This window comes from Plodia interpunctella, chromosome 25 (genome assembly GCF_027563975.2).
Source record: "Plodia interpunctella isolate USDA-ARS_2022_Savannah chromosome 25, ilPloInte3.2, whole genome shotgun sequence".
Classification (NCBI taxonomy): domain Eukaryota; kingdom Metazoa; phylum Arthropoda; class Insecta; order Lepidoptera; family Pyralidae; genus Plodia; species Plodia interpunctella.
In genome coordinates, this window is record NC_071318.1 from 1,947,588 (window position 1) to 1,970,363 (window position 22,776).

At 35.0% G+C, this 22,776-nt stretch overlaps 1 protein-coding gene across 7 annotated transcripts; it reads left to right on the top strand.

Moving 5' to 3' along the window:
* Positions 1 to 833: 833 nt before the first annotated feature.
* LOC128680717 (RNA-binding protein 25-like) lies at positions 834 to 22,744 on the top strand. Of its 7 annotated transcripts, none has more exons than XM_053764051.1 (10): positions 834 to 1,172; positions 3,968 to 4,138; positions 14,540 to 14,713; positions 14,889 to 15,076; positions 15,786 to 15,870; positions 16,328 to 16,400; positions 17,773 to 17,876; positions 18,715 to 18,809; positions 18,943 to 19,045; positions 19,773 to 22,744. In XM_053764051.1, the coding sequence occupies exons 1-10, from the start codon at positions 1,068 to 1,070 to the stop codon at positions 20,580 to 20,582; spliced, it is 1,908 nt and encodes a 635-aa protein (XP_053620026.1). In that variant the 5' UTR covers positions 834 to 1,067; the 3' UTR covers positions 20,583 to 22,744. The 7 variants fall into 7 exon arrangements, with proteins under 7 accessions (XP_053620026.1, XP_053620028.1, XP_053620027.1 ...); XM_053764053.1 differs by having other exon boundaries at positions 17,803 to 17,876; XM_053764052.1 differs by having other exon boundaries at positions 16,331 to 16,400.
* Positions 22,745 to 22,776: the final 32 nt, after the last annotated feature.

Here is a 22,776-nt window from a genome sequence, read left to right on the forward strand (position 1 = left end):
GATGGACAACATCAAAAGTCAAGGGACCTTTTCCCCTGTCGTGTAAACAATACTTATATATTCCGTTTCGTTCGTCTGTCAAGAAAGCGATACGGATTTTTGACGAATTACAATTTTTTTTGCCATTACAATACTAAATAGAATGTTCAAGATTGGTAGATAAACCGTCAATGTTGACCGCTAATGGAAAACAACGCCCTCTTTTAATTGCTTCATTTTCTTGACAGACTGTATGATGTTTACTAAACAAATAATTATTTTCATGTGTCCCCCTTCAAAAATATTGAAGTCTTATACTAATTTAGATACTATTCTCATACTATTTAATCTCGTAATTTACGTAAGATCAATGTTAAGTGAATAATTTTCGCCAGAATCCGGTGGGAACACCAGTTTATTTATAACCAATATTTTACCAGTGATCGCCCAAAAAGCGGTGATTCGTCACAAACCTGACTTTACTGAGGACTTAAATAAAATAAATTTTATAACATTATAACTAAACTAGGCTGCGTAAAATACTGTACCTAAAGCCGGTTCGCATTTTGAATAGTGTAGGTTTTATGTGTATACGTGCATACATAAAACCATCATATATGTGTATACACCCACATCAAAGAAAAAAAAAACTCAACACACAGGCAGGCGCTGATTGGAATGAGACATAACACTCGCATATATATAAGTATTGTTTACTGGACAGGGGAAAAGGTCCCTTGCCTTTTGATGTTGTCCATCATTGCCCTTAGACATAAAAATCGTTCTGTCAATGCCATATCAATCAGTTAATGTCAGTCAGACAGACAAAATCTGTCAATCAAACCAAACAGATTTGAATTGAAAACATGTTTCAACGAATTTTGTATTTTGTAAACAAAATAAATTATTTTGTTGTTTACATAAGTCAGATTGTATTTTACTCGTGAATCAAATTAATTACGGAATCACACGCTGTTACGTTCACCTTTTATAATATTATAGTAACTCTATACTTTTGCCATTGTTAGAGTTGAACTAACTTAATTTTTTTCCCGCGCTGTAGTCGAAAGTAAACTTTCGCGTTTACAATGCTATCACCATCCGATATGGAAAGGCTGATTACAGTGAAAAGGCGTGAGATTGTACAAGAGAAAATTCTCCTTGGTCTAACCCATACGTCCGCAGATGTAAAAGTAAGTATTGGAAAACTATTTGAAATTTTTGCAACCTGTTGATTTCCTTTGAAGATTGGTGACTTACCATATCGATTTTTTGACGCAGTTCACTTCTCTGCAGCCAGTACTCTAGTCAAGTGTTTTTGTATCGATTTAATATGCGTCACGTCCACCGTTTAGCTTTACAATCATGAATTTAGGAAGTAAATAATAGAACAGTAGTGCAAGTGCATGAACTTAATGTCTGGCAAATTACTTTCCAAACAAGTGGGGTTATTATGCAGCATTTGTATGTAAATAAGTAAGTGTAGTTCTAAGTAGTGTTTACTGAATGTTTGATTACTGTTTACTGTAAGTTCAAGTTTCTAGTAGAAATTGTAACATCTGTAACAAGCTTTTCCCACAGCTTTACACCGGAACAGTTCTTTTTTCCTGGATTAATGGTGACCCTATTTCCTTGTTTATATACTCTTAACAATGTGTATGCAAAATTTTAAGTAGATTGGTTGAATAGTAAATTTAATTGGTGGTTTACAAAAACTACGTGAGTTAGATTGGTATAAAATTATGTGCACGAGAAGGATTTAAACCTTTCAATCACAGGCGGACAGTTTCAATCGCAAGCACCTCTTCAACTTTTGTACTTTCAAGTTATTAGGATATGATACTGATTTTTTAAACAGCAGTAAGTTACTGCAGGATTAAGAAGTAATAAAGGAAATTGTATGTTATTATTGTGATAAATAAAAAATGGTGAAAGAACTGGAGTATGGCCAAAGATAATATGGATGTGTGTAAAAAAATAACATATCTGTGGACTCTGGGTTGATAATTGAAAATTCCTAGTATTTTATTATATTAATATTATTATATATGCTTGTTTATAATAGACATAGACAAGAAAAAATAAAAACAGGTATTTCAAACACATTTTTATATATAAAAAATACATTGTGTTGGGATGTTCTGTTGGTTGACTGGTACCAAAAGCCCTAGGGTAAGTGAAGGTACCCTTAACATAATGTAGGTTTTCAAATGTCAAATTGAAAAAAATATTATACATGTATATTTTATCTGCCTTTAATGGCATGGCCAAGCATTTGTTTCAGTCAGCATGTAGGTATAGTATGTATGTAGTTGGTCAGTCATTCATATTAGAGTAGTTGGCGACTGAAACTTTAATGTTTAATCATTATGCCTTGGCATTTGCTGAACTTATTCTTGTAACTAGTAACATTGATGAAAAAATTTTGACAATATTGAAAAAAATCTGGATTTGGGTCGAACCAAACTCACGACGGAGCTATAGAGACCATGCTAATTCTATCGTCACTTCGCACGTTCGTCGGCATCACTAGTTACCTCCTTTAACTAACGGCCCGTCCTAGCTTCGCTCGGGTAAAGGAAGAGAAAAGTTTAGATGTATAAACACCTAAACCTTTCACTCTTTCTATTGGTGAAAATACAATAGTAGTTTTTGAGTTTATCGCAAACAGACAGACGCAGCAGAGGTTTTGGTTTTATAATGTGTAAGGATAAGGATAGACAAGGAAGTACTTTTATCTAATGAACATATTTATCGTGAACGGACACTCATACGCGGCAGAGCACCTTGTTTTATAATATGCAGGAATTAACAAATATCCACACCCACACTTCAAACTTTCGCGTAGGATTTTCAACAAAATCCAATCAGGATTTCAGCCACGCGTGACTAAGGGCAATTTGGACTGTTTGCGCTAAAAAAGCGCTGAAATACTGTTCCGGTAGATTCAGCTACGGTATTTAGGACACGCTATGATGCTATATATTGCTTGTGGTCCCGCCCTAGAATAGGACCACCTCCATAATCCATTAACATTTGTTATTTCTGTCTCTTATATGGTGACTGTAGTTACAATGAAATTATTTGTCATTTATGCATATCCTCCCGTGGATGTTGTACGAGGTGACTATTCTTGGCAGCTGTTAAGCAACATTGGCATTTCCAAAGAGGGTTTAAGTATTTTCACTTCAAAAAAAGCAAGAGGTTATTAATTCGTCGCTAGGTTTCTTTTCTTCTTCTTGGCGTGTCGATGGCAAATCAACGCTCTATTGGATGCTACCTAAATATATTCTTTTATATAGGTTTATTTTTATAAGTATGTATATTACTCAACTATTCGAACACTACTTCACGGACCAATGGACTTTGTGATTCGTAGCCTGGATATAATGTGTAATTTATTATTTTAATGGAGCCCTTATTATGTTTTTACCCCAGCTAAGCCAGGTCGGACCGCTAGTAAAGATATATTTATTTGCAAAGACAGTGCGAATTATAAATAACCGAATTTTGGCGGATTCGGTATAGGTACATCGCTGGTTTTTTATTGCGGTAAATAAAAGCTCTCATACAAATTACGTAATGTTCATTCATTTGCGTCGGCATCTGAGTTCAGCAAAAGTGCATCAAAGTTGAGAGCACCGTTGAGCGGAGTGCAAATCAAGTCAGATTGAAGGTGGTGGTCAAGTGGTTAAGAGCGTCCGCCTGCGATCGAAAGGTCCCAGGTTCGAAACCTACTCATGCCACAGGAGTTTGTATGTATAGTAGTTTTCATAGACCACCACCACCAGATTTGGTGAAGCAAAACGCTGCACATTATTCGACGATTTAAGTTCACTAGTGTGTGTGTATGCGATTACTTGCCACTAGAAGCGGTAGGCGGTAGGTAGTCGTAAAAGTCAGATGCCTTTAGGCGATTTGAATAATATCACTCTAGTAAGATCAAGCCAGACGATGATGACGACGTTAATCATTAATTTTATTTCAGCTAGAAGATGTCGAAGATACCGTGCCGAATTTGAGACGAGTGCAGTTCGCGGACAAGTTGGCGAGCAATGCCGAGACGGAAGCTAAGGAAGAAAGAGACAGAAATGCTGAGCAGGAACCTCACAAGGATTTAGATGAGAGGATTCCGCCGGATTTGGAGAGATACATTAGGGTGAGTTCAATGTATTATTTCACTCACGGAGCATTAATAGAGTAGAACTATGTATAATTTTTACATTGCCTGCGCTTTACATTGTACCAGAGCTACAATGTAAAGCGCACAGACGTCGCGTAAAGGGGCGGGGGTTATTTCGTTTCGGGAAGGGGGGGGACCGCTTACCCCACTCATCTGCCTCAGCCCCGCGTATCACATAACTTTTTAGAGAAATGGCCCAAAAGTCTCGTCTTTGTTTTTGCTTCGTGGAATAAGCTGATGGTAAGCGATCACCGCTGCCCAGGAACAACTGCAATACCAGGAGCATAACAGAGTGATGAAACTTGGTAGTATCCCTTCCAGAAGTTGTAGACTCGTTTATGAAGGTTCTAATTTCGAATCGGTTATTTGGATGATTATAGTCTCTCTCTCTCTCTCTCTCATCTGACCATTTACCTGGTTTCTTCCTCAGTCGTTGAGCGTTATTTTATCTACTTCATTCATATTTTTCTTATATTTTATTCTATCTATCTATTCTATTACTTCTTGGGTGTCTTGGGTCTCGGACCTAGACAGTCTGTGGGCCGTCGAGTATTCCCCGTAAAAATATATATAAAATTGGTGTTCACAGACTGGAAGTCTAGATTTGCAAGTAATCTTGAGTTAAGTGATTGTTATTGCGGAGTGGGAGCGTCGCCTACGCCGGCATAAAATTATATTCTTGTTTCGTTGAGCTGTCAAAATTCTAATATACCTACCTGTTATAAAAATAGAAGGGGTTCGATTCCCAGCGCGGACAAATATTTGTACCTGTGATGAATATTTGTCTGCAGTTCTGGGTGTGTTGTGCCTGCTTAGTGTTGTTCATTTATTTAATTCCATTTACTCTTCTCAGCAGTAGCTAGCTAGTAATATTCAAAACCGAAATATTATCCTAAATTCCCTCTTAGCTTTAGATAAATACATCAATCAGTTTGATTAGAATAAACGTTTATAGCCTGACGTTGACTTTAGTTTCCCGCAATGCCAAATCAACTAACTACAGATCACAAACAAGGTGACTTCACCCACTTTGTTTGTGATCTGTGTTGTCTAGGTATTTCTGTTTTTATTCCGCTGAATATCGTAACGAAGAAACAGTTCCACTCCACGCAACATAGAATTTGCCCAAGAGTACTTTCAATTGATAAATCCAATACAATCTATACATATAAAAGGAGATCTTCTGACTGAGGTATAGACGCACAGACAGCCGTAAGCGAAGCGCTGACGGTAGAAACGTGAAATTTAGATGTTTATTTTCAATGTGAACACCCACTAAGAAGGGATTTTGAAAAGTCATACGCCATTGAGCGTTTTCTCGGTTCTATCTGCAGCTGTTAAACGTCGGAGCCCAGGGTTCGCTTTCCTACTTTTTGTCTTCTAGGCTAACAACCTATATCTATTTAACCTCAATTTTACCAATCGATTATATCAATCGATCGTCACAAAACGATAGCTGGCCGTCGAGTATCGCAACTAATAGCTATGTCTACACCGTACGGGATAAAGTCGTATATGTATTTGAGAGACTTTTGAAAGTTCTAGTAACCTGTCACTTTTAATAAAAATATAATGACAAGTTTCAGTTTTTTTTTTTTCAATTTATGTAATATTTATGTAATGTTATTATGTTGGCTTGGACATGGATGAGAATGAATCTTATTATGCGCATTGTTTGGCACAAAAAGTGACAAAGCATTTCGATGCTTTGTTCATGCTGTGAATAAATTGAAGTACAGTTATTGCCAAAAGTGTCAATGTCGAAATTGTATCAATCTTTTTCTGCATCAAAGTTTTCTTAATTTCATTTGTTAATTTCAGTTTGTTCACACTGTTGGAAATTGTTTATAATTGGTCTTATTTGTCCTACATAGACAATATACCAAAGTTTACAACTGTTTACCAAAATCTACATTTTTATAGATTTTCCCAAAGTAAATCTGTATTTTTTGCCGTAACCCAATCGCTGACCATAAATTAGATTCAAATCGAAAAATGAGGCCAACAAACATTATTCCACATAAATAGCGGTAGGAATGGCTTAGTTAATATTGCCACTTAATTAACGTTTTCAATTAAGTCCACACCGTCCTGATGAAGGTCCCTAATGGCCCAAATAGCGTGACGCCGCCAAACGTCGCAGTTATGACTAATTATATCAAACGCGTAAATGTTATAATGACATATCATTAGAAAGTTATTCTTCGATAGAGTTATTTTACGGAAGTCAAATTCACTATTACTTTGTTATATTGTTTTTGCAGATAAAACGAGCAGGGGGCCTGAATTCTCACGCAACGTAATTTGAGATAATAGATTTCGTATATAGTTTATACAATTTCTGCATTCACAAGAAAATCACAATCGATAAATTCGATAAGTTCGTAATTGAATTACATTTGTGAATTTGCTGGAAACCTTTATGATATTTTTTATATTGGTGGAAAATCGGGCCCCATAAGTACGAGGGCTGCTATTTATGTATCCGGAACTGGCCAATAATTCTAGAATATTTAAAAAGTAATTACAACATTTGAAAATAGAACTCTTCGGCTAGAGAATAAATATTTTTTATGTCCCTGTCATTTGTTTTTTTCAATTGGCGCCAATTTTGAAAATAGCTTGTCTTCATTGCCATGGATTTAACTCGTGAACATTTTCGCGCGATGATTTATTATGATTTTCGGCGTGGATTAACTCAAAAACAGTGCATCGAACAACTGATTTTAACTTTTGGAGATGAAGCACCATCGAAAACCACTGTGTATTATAGGTTTAAGGAATTTCAACGTGGACGGTCTATGCTCACGGATGAAATTAAGGAGGGTCGTCCTAAATCGGTAGTGGTACAACAAAATATTGATGCTGTGCGACAATTAGTAATGCAAGATCGTCATGTTACATACCGCGAGATAGAGGCGTCTCTGGGCATTAGTATGACGAGTATACACGCGATATTACACGAACATTTAATTGTTAAAAAAATTTGTTCGCGTTGGATTCCGCACAACTTGAGCGTAGATCAAAAACAGGCTCGTGTCGACTGGTGTAAGAAAATGATAAAAAAATACAACCGTGGCACGTCAAAAGCTGTTTATAATATCTACACAGGTGACGAAACCTGGATCTATGCTTATGACCCTGAAACTAAACAGCAGTCAACGGTGTGGGTCTTTCAAGATGAACCGAATCCAACAAAAGTTGTTCGTGCGAGAAGCACTTTAAAGCAAATGGTCGCTTGTTTTTTTGGTATCAACGGACATGTAGCTACAGTGCCACTAGAGAATAGTAGGACGGTTAATTCTGAATGGTACACCACCATTTGTTTGCCAGAAGTCTTTGAAAAAATACGAAAGAACAACCCACAACGCAGAATCATACTTCATCACGACAATGCTAGCTGCCACAAGTCGGCTGAAACAAATAATTTTTTGGAGGGTCAAAAGATTGAATTGACGGGTCATCCGCCGTACAGCCCCGACCTGGCACCCAATGATTTTTATTTATTTCCAAACATTAAAAATAAATTACGTGGTCAACGTTTTTCGAGCCGCGAAGAGGCCGTTGATGCGTTCAAAACACACGTTTTGGACATACCTCAATCAGAATGGAAAAAGTGCTTTGAAAATTGGTTTCATCGTATGCAGAAGTGCATAGATCATCGCGGAGAATACTTCGAGAAACAATAAAACCATATGTAATAATATATGTTTGTTTAATTTTGTTATTCCGGATACATAAATAGCAGCCCTCGTATAAAACGATTATTTAAATTTTATAATTTCACTACATTTTATGACATGTCTTACATAGATTACATAATTTTGTCTCTCTTGAATGATAATATCCCAGAATTGTTAATTTTCTTATGAGTTAGTAGGTAATGAGAAATTAAACTACAAATAAAAATTCTAAAATTAAGCCGCATGCTAAAGCTGTTATAAAACATCGCTAATTAACTACAAAATTATATCACATTTGGCGTCACATGTACCAGGCTTCCATGACAGCGTAGGAGTATGCGCGAATTTGGCTCGACCAACAGATATTATGTGAACGCCGCGACAGTCGCATGTTTTGTCCAAAATACTGCTGACTGGTCTCAGTTTACAAACGAAGTGCTTCATGATGTAAAATAGTTCGTTTCTTGTGAGTTTGCATTATTCTGTCTCTTTCTCATTTGAGCGTTTTGCGTGAACCTGAATTTTTTTTCTATGATAATTTCAGAATAATAGTGCCCTGTGCCACAACGATATTAGTTTAAGTTTTACATACATTTTGTTGTCAACAACGATTTTAATAATAGCAATGCGTTAAGTGTTGCCACCCCCTATAACAAAACCTTGCCGATACGACGTCAATTTCCTGCATTATACGACCATTATATACCCATTTGTGTAAGTAATCGCTAATTTATATTTAAATATGCTGGGTTTACGCGTATTTTTAAGAATTCGTTCGAACGCGTATTTTAAACGAAGACGGATAGTGATGAATTAAGGCATGTTTTATTCATTTTCTTGCTTTTCATTTAATATAGACGGTGTAGTTGTGAAACTCGAAGGTCACAATTAGCCCGAAAGCGGGCCTATTGGTGGATGAGATTCCGAAATATTTCAGGTTGCTATATAGCCCATGGCCTATAAGAGGAATCTCCAATTTATTGCCCGTTTCCTTGATTGGCTGACGCGGAAGGAGACGCAGCTGACACATTTGATGTTTCTCTTTCGCTCTCATATTATGAAAACTTTCTAATTAGTTTCGCGACTCTTGGCTCTGTTTAGTCCGTGAGGAATAAAAACGTGTACTGTATCTGTATCCTCCAATGTATTATTATAATACAAGTCATGAAACTATAGCGTCGTGAGACTGATTTGGCTCTTCTTATGTTTTGACGATAAATGTTCTCTGTAGGTACCTTTATAATATACAAAGCTTTTGTTTTTTTTTCTATAACACAGTTTGTTGAATGTTTCTCATTTGCTTTATTACAAATCTTTTACAAGATTTACTTTTTTTATAAAATTCGGAAATAGTCTTAATTGTTCGTTCTTTATTACCAGTATTACAGCAACGTCAAAGGTTTCTTAAATTTTAAATTTAGTTTTATTCTAAAATCACCTCTTTCTTTTTTCTTTACAGCCAGTACACGCCTACTAGCTAATTTGTCTAATGTTTCTCGCCCGGCGCTCCCGACCGCTCCCTGGCGCGCCCACCATTGTATAAAAATATTTGCGACGTGTATTGACGTGACCCCATGGATCTTATCGATGACACAAATTAGCTATTACATACCACAGATTATATAATATCTCCAGTTTTAATTTAAATAATTTAGAGGTTTATTTAATGGCCTCCAAAATTTTATTATCGATTACAGTAAATACAAATGTTGTATATTACATAGTAGTGTTAGGGGGGTTTGTTATTATTTACTTATTCCCCAAATAAGCCCACCATATAGCACTAAAAGTGGCCTACAAGTTTCACTGCTTCTGGCTCTGTCTACCTCGTAAGGACTTCAAGACGAGATACTGTATCTGCATTAAGGGAGATTTTGAATGACGGTGTCAATTTTTTCCAGGGGGACATTTTATGAAAGGGACTGTTTGGGAAATATAATAAAATAATAATATTTGGTCGATAACTGGGACAGTTATCGACCAAATATAATTTTATTGCGATATTGCCAAACAAAACATTCTAACTAATGCAAAATCGCGCGGTGCCGTGGGCTGAGCCATATTCCCACGTCTGATAACATAATTGACAGAAGTTATTTCGATTCACAATGTGGACAGACAGACAGACACGCAACATTTATTGTCTTTACGACTTCTGATTCTGCACGCAATGCTTGGCAATGACCTATTTTCTTTACATGTCCACAAAAAAGGTAGTGTCGATTTTTTAAGGTTCATGTGTGTGCGTCTTTATCACCATAACTCCAAAACGCTTTATCAGATAACGATATATTACATCACTAGATTCTTTACATTACCCCGGGCCATATATTATGTAGCGTCATATAATAAAACAAAGTCCTTTGCCGCGTCTATCTGTCTGTTCGCGATAAACTAAAAAACTACTGCACGGATTTTCATGCGGTTTTCAGCAATAGATTGTGTGATTAATATTATTTTTATTTAATTAATTATGATTTTACCTGATTACTTCCTATTTTAACTTTTAAACCTTCGTTGTTACTTCCTCTTTAACTTTTAAACCTTCGTATTTTACCTTGTCCTACCACAATACATCTTTTCTTACACCTTACTTTCACAGTCCGTGAAAAACTAACGTGCGCTCGAGTCGCGTTTTGTGAAAAAATTATGTCTGTAAATAATTTTTATTTTTTGAAATTTTCCGGCCAGTATTTTATAGTTTAGATAGGTATTCTGTGTGACCTATTGAAGTTCGTGCCGGTAAAATATTTCTGTTTTTTTTAAAGTATTCCGGCCTGTGTGATTGTGATATTAAGTGCTGTGAATTTTTGTTTTGAAGCTTTGGATCTTCTTCATTAAGGTAGATACTTTGTTCTATAATTTGCTTTAAATAAAAAAATACCTAGTGTTAATTGTGCCTTACATATATTTATTCCTTTTGAACTTTTACATAAAAAAAAAATCAAAGATCAAGTTTTTCAAAGCATTATTATTTTTATTAATTAGGTAATGTAACATATGGAAAGAGATTTTTAAATTAAAGTCCAGTGCAAATCTATATTTTGATATTACGAGACTGTACAGTAATCATATTGAAATGAAACATTAAAATAAAATTGAAAGGTTACATTTGAAACATAATGTCAAAGAATATTTCCTAGAATTTCCCACGAAAGTAGAGCACAATACAGCACATTGGTTATACTCGTATTTTTTATTCACATACAAGTTCCGTAACGTATTACTTTCATCGATTTCTTACCGAGTTACCAATATCCGAGGCTGAGGCGTGCCGAAAACACATAGGTAATAAATGAATGTGAACAAACCCTCGAGAATGCCATAACTTATGGAACCGACTGCACAAAATATAGAAATTGAAGAAATGACGTTGCGAAGCTAAATAACGTTGTAACATTCTGTGAAAATTTCAAATATCCTACCTTTTATGATTCCCGGGATAAAGTCCTATAATAAAGATTAACCAGAGGAAGCGGTGGTGGTGTAATGGTTAAGACGCCCGCCTGTGGATCGAAAGGTCCCAGGTTCGAATCCTACTCGTGCCACATGAGTTTGTATACAAATTAGTTTCATTCCACGTAATGACCACGACCCTCAGCCACGAGGAATACGACTATGAAGAAGAAGAGGGATTTTTAGTAAAAAGGTATCTATTCTCTGTCCATTTTATTTATTTTATTTATTATATGATACAACATACATAAAACCTAAGGCTTTCTCTATCAGTCTACCAAGAGGTGATTAAGAGGTGATTTGATATTGATATTTTTTCTCTTTGATATCTTAGAGATCCTACAAAAAATACAGAATATGTTAAGGTACTGTAAAGTATTACTATCGAAAACTGATACCGCCAGCTTAACGCCATGAAAAAAGTAATTACTGAGCTTCGATTATGATTTTTTGTACAATTAAATTTAAACAGTTTTCTTCACTTGTCTTTAACAATTTTTTAATGTGTAGTTATTAAAATCATTTATTCAGAAATTAGACCTTCACAGGCACTTTTTCTCGTAAATTTTATATTTATAGTTATTTCTCACAAACTACTGGAATTTCGGAACGACCACTGCTGAGAAGAAATGCCGAAAGAAACTCATTTGAACAGTGTTGGAACGCCAGAAGGGCTTACCATTATTGTTTCTTACAATGTTTTTTTCTAATCTAATAATATATAAAAGTACATAATGTACATAATCAAAAGGTATATCAAAACAGGTTATGATTGTGATCCGAGTGCTGATTAAAATATATATATCGATGTGAAACACAATTAACTTACACAAAAATATATGAGAAACGAGTTGACCAGTTCCCTCTGGCAGCATCCGTTCACGAGTTGACGCATGGGTCACCCATCGCGTAGCTCAACCATAATAGAGAGAACCTCACAAACCCAGCCCACGACATCACCACCTACAAATACCAATATATTCTTATGTGTTAACCTGTATTGTACTAAATACAAGCGGTTAAACCACAATAGGCGGACTAAATGTTACAAACATTTATCTAAAAGGCAATCTTTGGGGTCGTCAAGAGAACTTTATGTGGGCGAAAAATAAAGGAATTAAAAACCTTTTTTTGAGTCCGATTTATTTACTTTTTTGCGTCAAAATTTAAATTATATATCTAATATTGGCGGCCCGGTTCCCTCGAGTAAAAATATATGAAATTATACACCTAAACCTTCCTCAGGAGTCACACTATTTATTGGGGAAAACTGCATGAAAATCCGTGCAGTAGTTTTTGAGCTTATCGTTTCCTCATCAAGTAAAAACATATTATACACACACCTACACCTTCCTCAGGAATCACTGTTTATTGGTAAAATCCGTGCAGTAGTTTTTAAGTTTATCGCGAACAGACAGACAGACGCGACAGAGGACTTTGTTTTATAATATGTAAGGAAAGGATTGTTCAAATAGCTACAAAATACTGGTATTTTTGTACGACAATTGCTGTGAAGAAATTTAAATGAAGAAACAATATATAACAATATATTTACAATATATTTTGTAGTTAATTTCTCCACTTTCTTTACGTTGAGCAGTATAATCGTAAATAGGGCACACACGCTAAGCTAGAAGCAAACATTTGTTAGATGACATTCGATTAGATTAGGCGAAAAGTTTTCTATTGCTTGAGGGTGGGTCTACATTTAATTGGATGTGATTTTTGAACATAAAAAGTTTCATTAGAAAATTGATAAATATTGTTTTGAAAATGTATGCCTCAAGGTAAACCAGTTTGAAGAAAGACCTTGTTATTATTCGTTCCAAAAATGTAAGTGATCAATATATATATATTCACTAGGTTTTAACCGCGACTTCGCCCGCGAGAATTTCCCCAATTTGCCTATAGCAAACTCATTTTCGCAATATAACAATAATTGGGCTTGGGATTGGGTTACGATATAATTTGAGTTAAAGACTTAAGTATATCTTTAAGGGTGAGTTGCACCAGTTAACTTTGACGTTGACTTTATACAACTTAACATTAGCGCGCCACTGTCGTCTAAAAAAAAAGGCGTACATTGCGTTTTCCTGCACAGGCAAAAGTTAATGTCAAATTTGACTGGTGCAATTTGCAATTGCAATGTTACTTATCAAATTATATACGTGTATTCCAAAACGAATGGAACATCGTCAAATTGATAAATTATTTTTTATTGCATCATAACAGTATAATTAACTCCGAAGACATCTCAACTACAATCCAATTAGATTGTACGACGAGCGAAAATTGCAAAAACAGTACGGTGTGCATGCGAACTGCTTGTACAAGATGTGCATTTAATTTGCCGTTAATCGTACGCGAGTTATTGGGTGCAATCACGCGAATATTGACGTTACGTAAAGATGGCCGGCGCGGAAAAGCGGCGATTGATCGCTTTTTAATTGGAAATTAAGTTATTTAAGTCGTTTTTGTATCTTTTAATACCGGTTAGCTGTTTTTGCTTGATAACTTTTTGCGATTCAATTTGATTTGAGCAGTCGCTCAATTGAATTGTTGCTAATTTTTGATTCATAATATTATAGATGGCATGTTTCTTTTTTTCAAAATTATTTAAACTTCGTCTGTTAAACAGCATAAATTAATATTGAACTAAAATAAACCTAAATATATTTAAATTTGTTTTTATTTAAGTTTAATTACATAAATAAATACATCCATAATGTAAATAAGAAATTCCTAGAACATAGCTAGCAGCCATAATTTGTATTTATAATGATTCAAACAATTTAATATGCTATCGCTATCCCTCTTACCCGTGTCACAGAATACATGATAGCACCAGTACCCATGTGCGCTCTCTAACTTGGTGTCGATTGTGAGTGATTCATTTTTACAAGATATCGATGGATTTCCAAGAAATGTACGGGTGCATCGTGCATCGATTATTCGTAATTATCGAGTGTGCTCTAATTAACATAGTCGGCATTCGTTAAATTACTACAATTGTGATCCAGAGATATTGTCTGGTAAAGTTAATCTTATTACATTTTCAGTGTTTTTTTTTGAGGGATCAGGTACTGTTTTACGCCATTTATTTTGAGAGAAACTAAGTTTTATCGCGAACATACTCGTACATACAGACAGACGCGGACTTAGTTTTACAATTTGTAAGAAATAAGGAAACAAACGTATAATTTCATGACTCTTAAAATATATGTTTTTAATTTCTCAGCGCTACCTCGGTCTGCCAGTAATGCTGAAAGCAGGCGAGTACTCGCCCAACAACCCACTGATTCGCGCAGAGAGGACTTCGGGCGACGTATTGCTAGGACTAGGAGAATATGAACGGAGAAGGAATACCCTGCGGAAGCTTCGGCAGCAACAGTATAGGGAGTACCTTGATCAGGTTGGTGGTATCTCCTTTTGTTTTATGTTTGCCTGGTACAGTGACTTTGATGTCAGTGTTTATGTGTCAAAGAACTTTTGCGAGTACTCGCTTAACTACCTATTAATTTTAACACAGAAGACTTCAGGCGATGTCTAAATAATATGTCATAATGATTTTCATCTTACTTTTTCAGCAAGCGAAAAAGAAGCAAGAAGAAAAGGAACGCGCCGATCGTGAGAGAAGAGAACGGGAGGAGAAAGAGCGGGAGAGAGAAGAGAGGGAACGCGAGAGGGAGAGAGAAAGGGAACTGTTAGAGCGAGAAAAGAACAGTCCGAGGCGAGCTAGTGCGGGTTGCGGGGGGAGTGTACCTTATTATACCAAGTGAGTAACTAATTTTGTTACATAATTTCTACTAATATCATAAACTAGATAAGGTTTTAACAAAATTGTGTATTTTGTGGCGTGTGGTTCCGCCCTAGAATAGGACCACTGCATATCCTCCCGTGGATATCGTACTAGGCGACTAAGGGACACTCAGCCTGCACAACTGATATGGAACAATAGTATTCCCAAGGAGGGTTGACGTTAGGCAGGCGGCAAGTTGTAAAGTCCTAGCCGAATCTTCAAAATTTCAATGTTGTTGAGGCGTGTTGTCAACGAAACTAAAAGTGTATACAAAATTTCAGCAAGAAGAAATCTGTTTCAACATTGAGTTGCAAGCAACAACACAACACAAACAAACATAATTATACCCTCTTACACACAAGCATTATTCACAAGTTAAAGTATACCCTAAGCTAAAGTATATTGTAATGCCAGCTCACACTGTCGCCGAACTCAGTATGAGTAGGAGTTAGTCACACTCATACTAATGAGTGCTTTTATTTACCGCAATGAAAAACCAGCAATGTATACCGAATCCGCCAGTGTGGAGCCGACATGAAGCGTCACTATCGATAAAATATCCTGTAGTATAAAGTATCATTCAAAATTTTTTTAGGAATAATAAACTTATTTTTATAAACATATGTAGTCGCGTATTTTGAGCTTTTGTTAAAGATTTTGATAATATCGAAGTTTTTTTTTTCAGGAAAGTAGACACAGGAGTGCAAGTGGATTCTATCCACAGTCCTCTCTCTGTCGCCGTGCAGACCGACGATGCGGATCTCTTTCAGGTGAGAAATATAAGTGGTCGTGTGAGAAACATTAGTTTTATAAATAAATTAAAAAAATATATTTTTATTTTAGATTTAGTTTTTTATTTAGTTAATAAACATTTGTAACTTAAAAACTATGTTAGTAACTTATGCGCAAAACAAAATTAGTATGTATTAGTGTGAGAAACATTCGTTTTTGTGTGAGAAACAATAGATTTAGTGTGAAATACATAAGTTTTCGTGCGAGAAACATCATCCTTCTTGTGAGAAACATAAAATTTCAGCAGTATAAAAATACTACTAGCGTAAACGTGGTACGTCCACTTCCTTCCACGTGCTTATAACCCCGCTCACATTCAGTCATCTTACGTTTCCGAACGCACTGCGATTATGGCGTCAACTCTAGCGTCTTATCGTGCGAATGGCGATAGTGTGAAAAACAAAACACGCTACAAAAGCTTTGATATAATATTAGCAGTTACGGTCCCCAACGAGAAGCCAGCGGACTGAAGCGGAGCGGGAGCTGTCTCCGCGCGCGGGCTGCGACGGTGAGCTCCTCACAGCTCCTACACACTAACACTTGTCATTAATATTGTCTTCACAGCTCCTACACACTAACACTTGTCATTAATATTGTCTTCACAGCTCCTACACACTAACACTTGTCATTAATATTGTCTTCACAGCTCCTACACACTAACACTTGTCATTAATATTGTCTTCACAGCTCCTACACACTAACACTTGTCATTAATATTGTCTTCACAGCTCCTACACACTAACACTTGTCATTAATATTGTCTTCACAGCTCCTACACACTAACACTTGTCATTAATATTGTCTTCACAGCTCCTACACACTAACACTTGTCATTAATATTGTCTTCACAGCTCCTACACACTAACACTTGTCATTAATATTGTCTTCACAGCTCCTACACACTAACACTTGTCATTAATATTGTCTTCACAGCTCCTACACACTAACACTTGTCATTAATATTGTCTTCACAGCTCCTACACACTAACACTTGTCATTAATATTGTCTTCACAGCTCCTACACACTAACACTTGTCATTAATATTGTCTTCACAGCTCCTACACACTAACACTTGTCATTAATATTGTCTTCACAGCTCCTACACACTAACACTTGTCATTAATATTGTCTTCACAGCTCCTACACACTAACACTTGTCATTAATATAGTCTTCACAGCTCCTACACACTAACACTTGTCATTAATATTGTTTTCACACCTCCTACACACTAACACTTGTCATTATTTAAATTATTACATTAACACACAAAACAGATTACAATACAATAATTGATAAATTACAAACATTTATTGATATTGTTCACAATTAAGCATGATATGCGTGCCGATGGTCTGACAACTAGGGATGTCGGCAAAGTTTGCTATAACATAGAAAAGTATGTTACTCCCGATTCCTGATGTTCTAGTCTATCTTTGTGACAAATTTCATCCAAATAAATACTAGATTAATAATAACAATAGTAGATTTTAATATATTCATTCATTACTATCTGCGTCCCAAGGCTTCGCTCCCGTAGGTATTTCGGGATAAAAAATACCTTGTGTGTTATTCCAGGTTATATCCATGTACCAAATTTCATTACAATCCGTGCAGTAAATTTTGCGTGAAAGACCAACAAACATGCATAGATCCTCACAAACTTTCACAATTATAATATTAGTAAGATAATTATAATTTGTACTGCCACACAATATAAATATTAGTAACTAAAGGCCCGATCTGGCTTTGCTCGGATAAAACCATAAATTAAAAAATGTAGCTTATATCACTCTAAAAATCTCATCAAAATCGCCCTAATCGTTTTTAAGTTTATTCATTACAAACAGAAATACAAATCTTTTCTCTTTATAATATTAGTATGGATAAAGCCACGCACGATAATTGCAGAGACATTATCGACATCGCGCCGTCCGATATTCGACGTCGAGGCCATACATATGAGGAATTTGCAGGCGGAGAAGGTAACTACTTTCACTGTGTACTCCATCTTGCATCTCTCTCTCTCGTCTGAGCGTATTTCCGGTTGATTATGAATGACTTTTGTCCGCAACTTCGCCCGCGTTAATCTCCTCGGTGGCGCAGTGGTAAAGTGCTTGCCTCTGAACCGAGAGTACCCGGGTTCGATCCCCAGTCGGGTCATGATGGAAAATTATCTTTTCCTGATTGACCCGGGTTTTGGATGTTTATCTATATATGTATTTGTTATGAGGCTAGCTCAATCTGTGTGATTTGTTCTAATATATTATTATTATATTATTAATCTCGTGCGTCCGCTAATAACCGATTATTGGCAATAACTCCGAGTTCTAAGCGACGTATCGCGATGAAAACTATACCCTATACAGATTTTAAGTAAGACCATCCCATATACAGCTGTGAAAACCGCATCAAATACCATCCAGTAGTTTTACCGTGATGCGCGAACAAACATACGGACAGACAAAAAATTAAAAAAAAAATGTTTTGGCTTCTATCAGCCCCACGGAACAAATCAGTCCCTTAAAAACCATAATAACTTACAGTTTTATTATACACTAGATATTGCCCGGGGCTTCGCTCCCATGGAAATTTTAAAATAAAATATATCCTATAGCGATCAGGGATAATATACCTTTCTAATGGTGAAAGAGTTTTCGAAATCGGTTCGGTAGTTTCGGAGATTACCCGCCTCAAAAATACAAACTCACAAACGCTTACCTCTTTATAATAATAGTATAGATAAAGATATGTATAGATAAAATTTACCGAAATTTATATAAAAAGCTTTTTATTTTTACAATAAAACGTTAATGTTAACAGGAGGCTGCAGAACGACGCCAATATTATCAACAAGAGCTGAAGAACCAGATTATGGAGCAGCAGAGGATAAGAGAAGAGAGAAAGACTAGGGAAAAGTATGTACTTCTCATAACTTATCTTCAATTAAGGACCGTTTAAATGAGTTTTGTTCGACATGTCTTTTCTGGTCGTTCCGAAATGCTAGTAGTTTGTAGCTTTTATGTGAAATACTGTATAATTCTGTTTCAGAATGCTGGAAAAAGCGGAAATGCGTCGTCTAGAAGAACAGCTCCGGATGTTGAAACTGGCGCAAGAGAGAGAGGTCGGCAAACAGAGAGAGATCACTGCTGCGGTGAGATATGTTGCTCTCTTTCTCTCTCACACCAACAAATACGCGGCCGTCGTGCCACAAAGCCCAGATTGGTTAACTGACAGTTAAATTTTGAATATCATATGCTTTGATTTTACGATCGTCGAATTTTTTTGGTTTTTAATTTATACGTACTAGCTGCGCCCCGGGGCTTCGCTCCCGTGGGAATTTCGAGATACAAAATAGCATATGTGTTATATTCTACTCGTGTATCAAATTTAATAACAATCTGTCCTATTTCCCACGGGATTAGTTATTTTTCCGGGATGAAAGGTACCATCTTCTTAAGGTCTTTCTCCATATTTCAAACACATGTATGCAAAAATTTGAGATGATTGGTTGAGTAGATGGAGCGTGAAGAAAAAACAAGAACAAACTTACTTTCGCATTTATAATATTAGTTAGGTTAGTATATTTAGTAGGTGATTATCGAGACCAAGCAAATTATTTGAAGAAAAGAAGATTTGCTTGTAGTTCATTCGCCGAAGTCGACCCTGTTCAATTCTTCAATTCACTTTTGTGTAAAGAATACCGTTCGTTACTTTCTTTTCATCCATTTTCATTGAAATATGAAATAAAGGCGGGTGAAGCCGCTGGAAAAGCTAGTGTGAAACGATTAAATAAAGAGTAATATGTATGTGTGTCACATATGTAGTTAATATCGTATAAGAAGTCATATTTATATTATCATTTTTTTTCATGGTTTCAGATAAACGCAGAAAATCTGGAATACATAAAAAAACGCACTGAACTGCAAAAGGAAATCGATTCAGAAAAACAATCGTTACTGCGAGCCCCCACCTCGCACAGCGACTCCTACTCCCAGCTACCACTCTACTACCCCCGGGTCAAACAAAAGGATAAACCATACTCTACGAATATTCCGGACAACTCTATTTTCTCATCTAATTACGACGTCGACAGTTACCTTAGAAAAAATTTGAATTTTAAAAATACAAACAGATTCCATCCTAAGAAAGATGTTTTCGGCGACAAAAATAAAGATTTCAATTACGATGATAATTTTTTTTTAGACGCCAAAAATGTCGATAAAAATAGTGATGGACAACGGTCTAATGCTAAAAAAGACATTTTTGATGACAAAATATTTGATGCGAGCAAAAAGTTTGATTTCGAAGATGAAAATGGTAAAAATAATTTGGATTTAAGGATTGACGATTATAAAGACAAGAAAGTGATCGTAGAAAAGGCTATTGTCCACGAGCCTAGAGAGAGAATGTTGCCGAAACTTAAAAGTATAGAAAATGACGACACGCCAATACCAGTTTTGCGACATTCGCCCGTATCGCAAAGGGATAAGATCGAAAATGATCTGAGCGATGCAATGAAGGTAGTTGATGATAAATGGAAAGTACCAGCCGTACAAAAGAATATATTGAGGTCTTTACCAAACGAAGAAGGTAAAAATATTAATATTTTAACTCAATTGGGCTCTATAAGGCGACAATTGCAGTTGGAACAGTTAAAATTAGATAGAATGGGAAAGGGAGATGCATGATCTCTTTCTTTTAGATTTAAGTTACTTCCAAACATGGCTGTATTATATGATGTAACCGGCTTAAGGTTAAAAAAATATGCGTGGTCAAAGATTTTGTTATTTTTTGCAATTAGCGAATTTGATTTAGTTTAAGATATAAAATGCAAGAATAATGAAAAACTATTTTTTTCATGTGTTTTAGTAAATTTTGTCCGCAATATTAATTAAGTTATTATGTTGTACTGTTGAATAGGTATGTTGTACAAATATCAGTTTGTTTTTATTAATATTATTGAAAATTAATTATTTTTAATGCATGAAGATTTTCAATTTTAAGAGAAGTTGATCATTTTAGTCAATTTTGCAATCTTTGTATAAGTTTTGTTAATTTTTTTTTTTAGTAATTGTGTATATTGTATTGCCTGATCACACTGAATATTAATATCATTCCATAATGGGTGCCTAAAACTAGGCATTAAGTAATAAATTAGAAAGCAATTTTACATTCCTAATTCTTGTATTCCATATTCCTTACGAAAACAAATTTACATTTAAAATTGTAAAGGCAAATTAAATATAAACAATGAGATGAGATTTGACGGTCCCAGGGTTCCGATGTTCAACGGCTGAAGAAGTAACCGTGAAAGCGTTCAGATTAGTGAGAATGAGATGAGAAAATGTACCTACCCACAGACTTACACCGGTAGGTACCTTGGTGTGGATTCGAGTCCCGTTCGAGTACTAAAATTCATTCAACTCACATGTGTCTCATGCATATATAAAATAGATGCAAATTATTTTATTGTAATGTTAGATTATTGCATGATGATAGTTCTTAATAGACACAACATAATCAGATGAAAAATTAAAAAACATAACTTTTTAATTAATATTTGAGAAATGACATGTATTTGATTTACTCATTGTCAATATTTTATTTATGCAAGGGAGATGATACAAACTATTTTGCGCAAAATCGAAAATTTGATAACCTCTTCCTTGTACTATTAAAATTTTATATATCACCAATATTTTAAAAATAAAGTACACAATTATATCAAAGATATTTCGCTATTATACAAATAGGTAGTGCCAAAAGTTATACTTCCACATATGCAGTACTATTAGATTTCCGAATTTTCATTGCAATTTTGTAATTTTTTTTACACATATAGCCCAGCAAATTAAAAGTTTCTGAAATGTTTTAAATCACCATTTCTACTTTTTCTCTATTATATACATATATATAAATTCAAAATTCGGCGATTCTGTTTGGTTTTGCAATGACAAAAAATTTCGTTTATCACTCTTATTAGACAGACTAGATTTACAAAGTATTATTTTAATAACATCAATTATCCTCATTAGTCCTCTTAAAGCACAAAAAGAAAAGAAAAATAGTTTTGAATATTACTTACTTTAATTTGTGTACTTTAGTAACTACTATTTGTGCTTTGGTTTACTGGGCTGTTGTGTAATAATATATGCAAAGCTCGATATTTTTAAATTTAGCATGATATAAGTTTTCGGAAAGACTGGAACGTTAAGAGCTTGGATTAAGCCCAGTGAGATTAAAGTAAAGTTACATGTAATTTTTATATTAATTATATATATACTTACACGCGCTTTTTATATAATAATAATATGCCAATTTTGTTGTAAGTGCACTTAATAATATAATGTCAAATAATATAATAACTGTATGATGTTTAAATATAATATGTAAGCAAATTTGATTTTTTGAATTCAAATGTTTTTTGCAAACAAAAATAGCTTGATTAACAAGTAAAATGTTATTCCGCCCATAAAATCAGCCATATCAATCTATATGGCAAATAAAATTTTGTTTAATTTCATCGAAGATTAAGAAAAAAATTGAGGATTTATTTTGGTATTGCTAATTTAAACTTTTATACGTTTTGTTTTTCTATATTATGATAGTGGAAACGATTTTTCATATCAAAAATACCTATGTGAAAGAAATAAAAACATCGGGATATTGTTGTACAGTTAACTGCACATCGAGTTATTCAGCGGCAGAGATCTATGAAGGGTGACTTGAAATGCGGTAATAACTTGTTTGCTGAACGTTTGTCTCAGTGATAAAAATTAGGTCAATTTATAACTTACAATTGCATGGTCCGTTTAATTTTTTCCTTATTTTATTAAAGTTTATATACAAATAATTTGTTTTCTTTTAAATACACTGTCCCCA

Excerpts from the sequence above, each read along its gene's own strand:
- LOC128680717 (XM_053764051.1), top strand. The coding sequence starts at position 1,068 with ATGCTATCACCATCCGATATGGAAAGGCTGATTACAGTGAAAAGGCGT. Across the intron at positions 4,139-14,539 it reads ATTTGGAGAGATACATTAGG|CGCTACCTCGGTCTGCCAGT; the intron begins GTGAGTTCAATG and ends TTAATTTCTCAG. Across the intron at positions 18,810-18,942 it reads GAGAGAAAGACTAGGGAAAA|AATGCTGGAAAAAGCGGAAA; the intron begins GTATGTACTTCT and ends ATTCTGTTTCAG.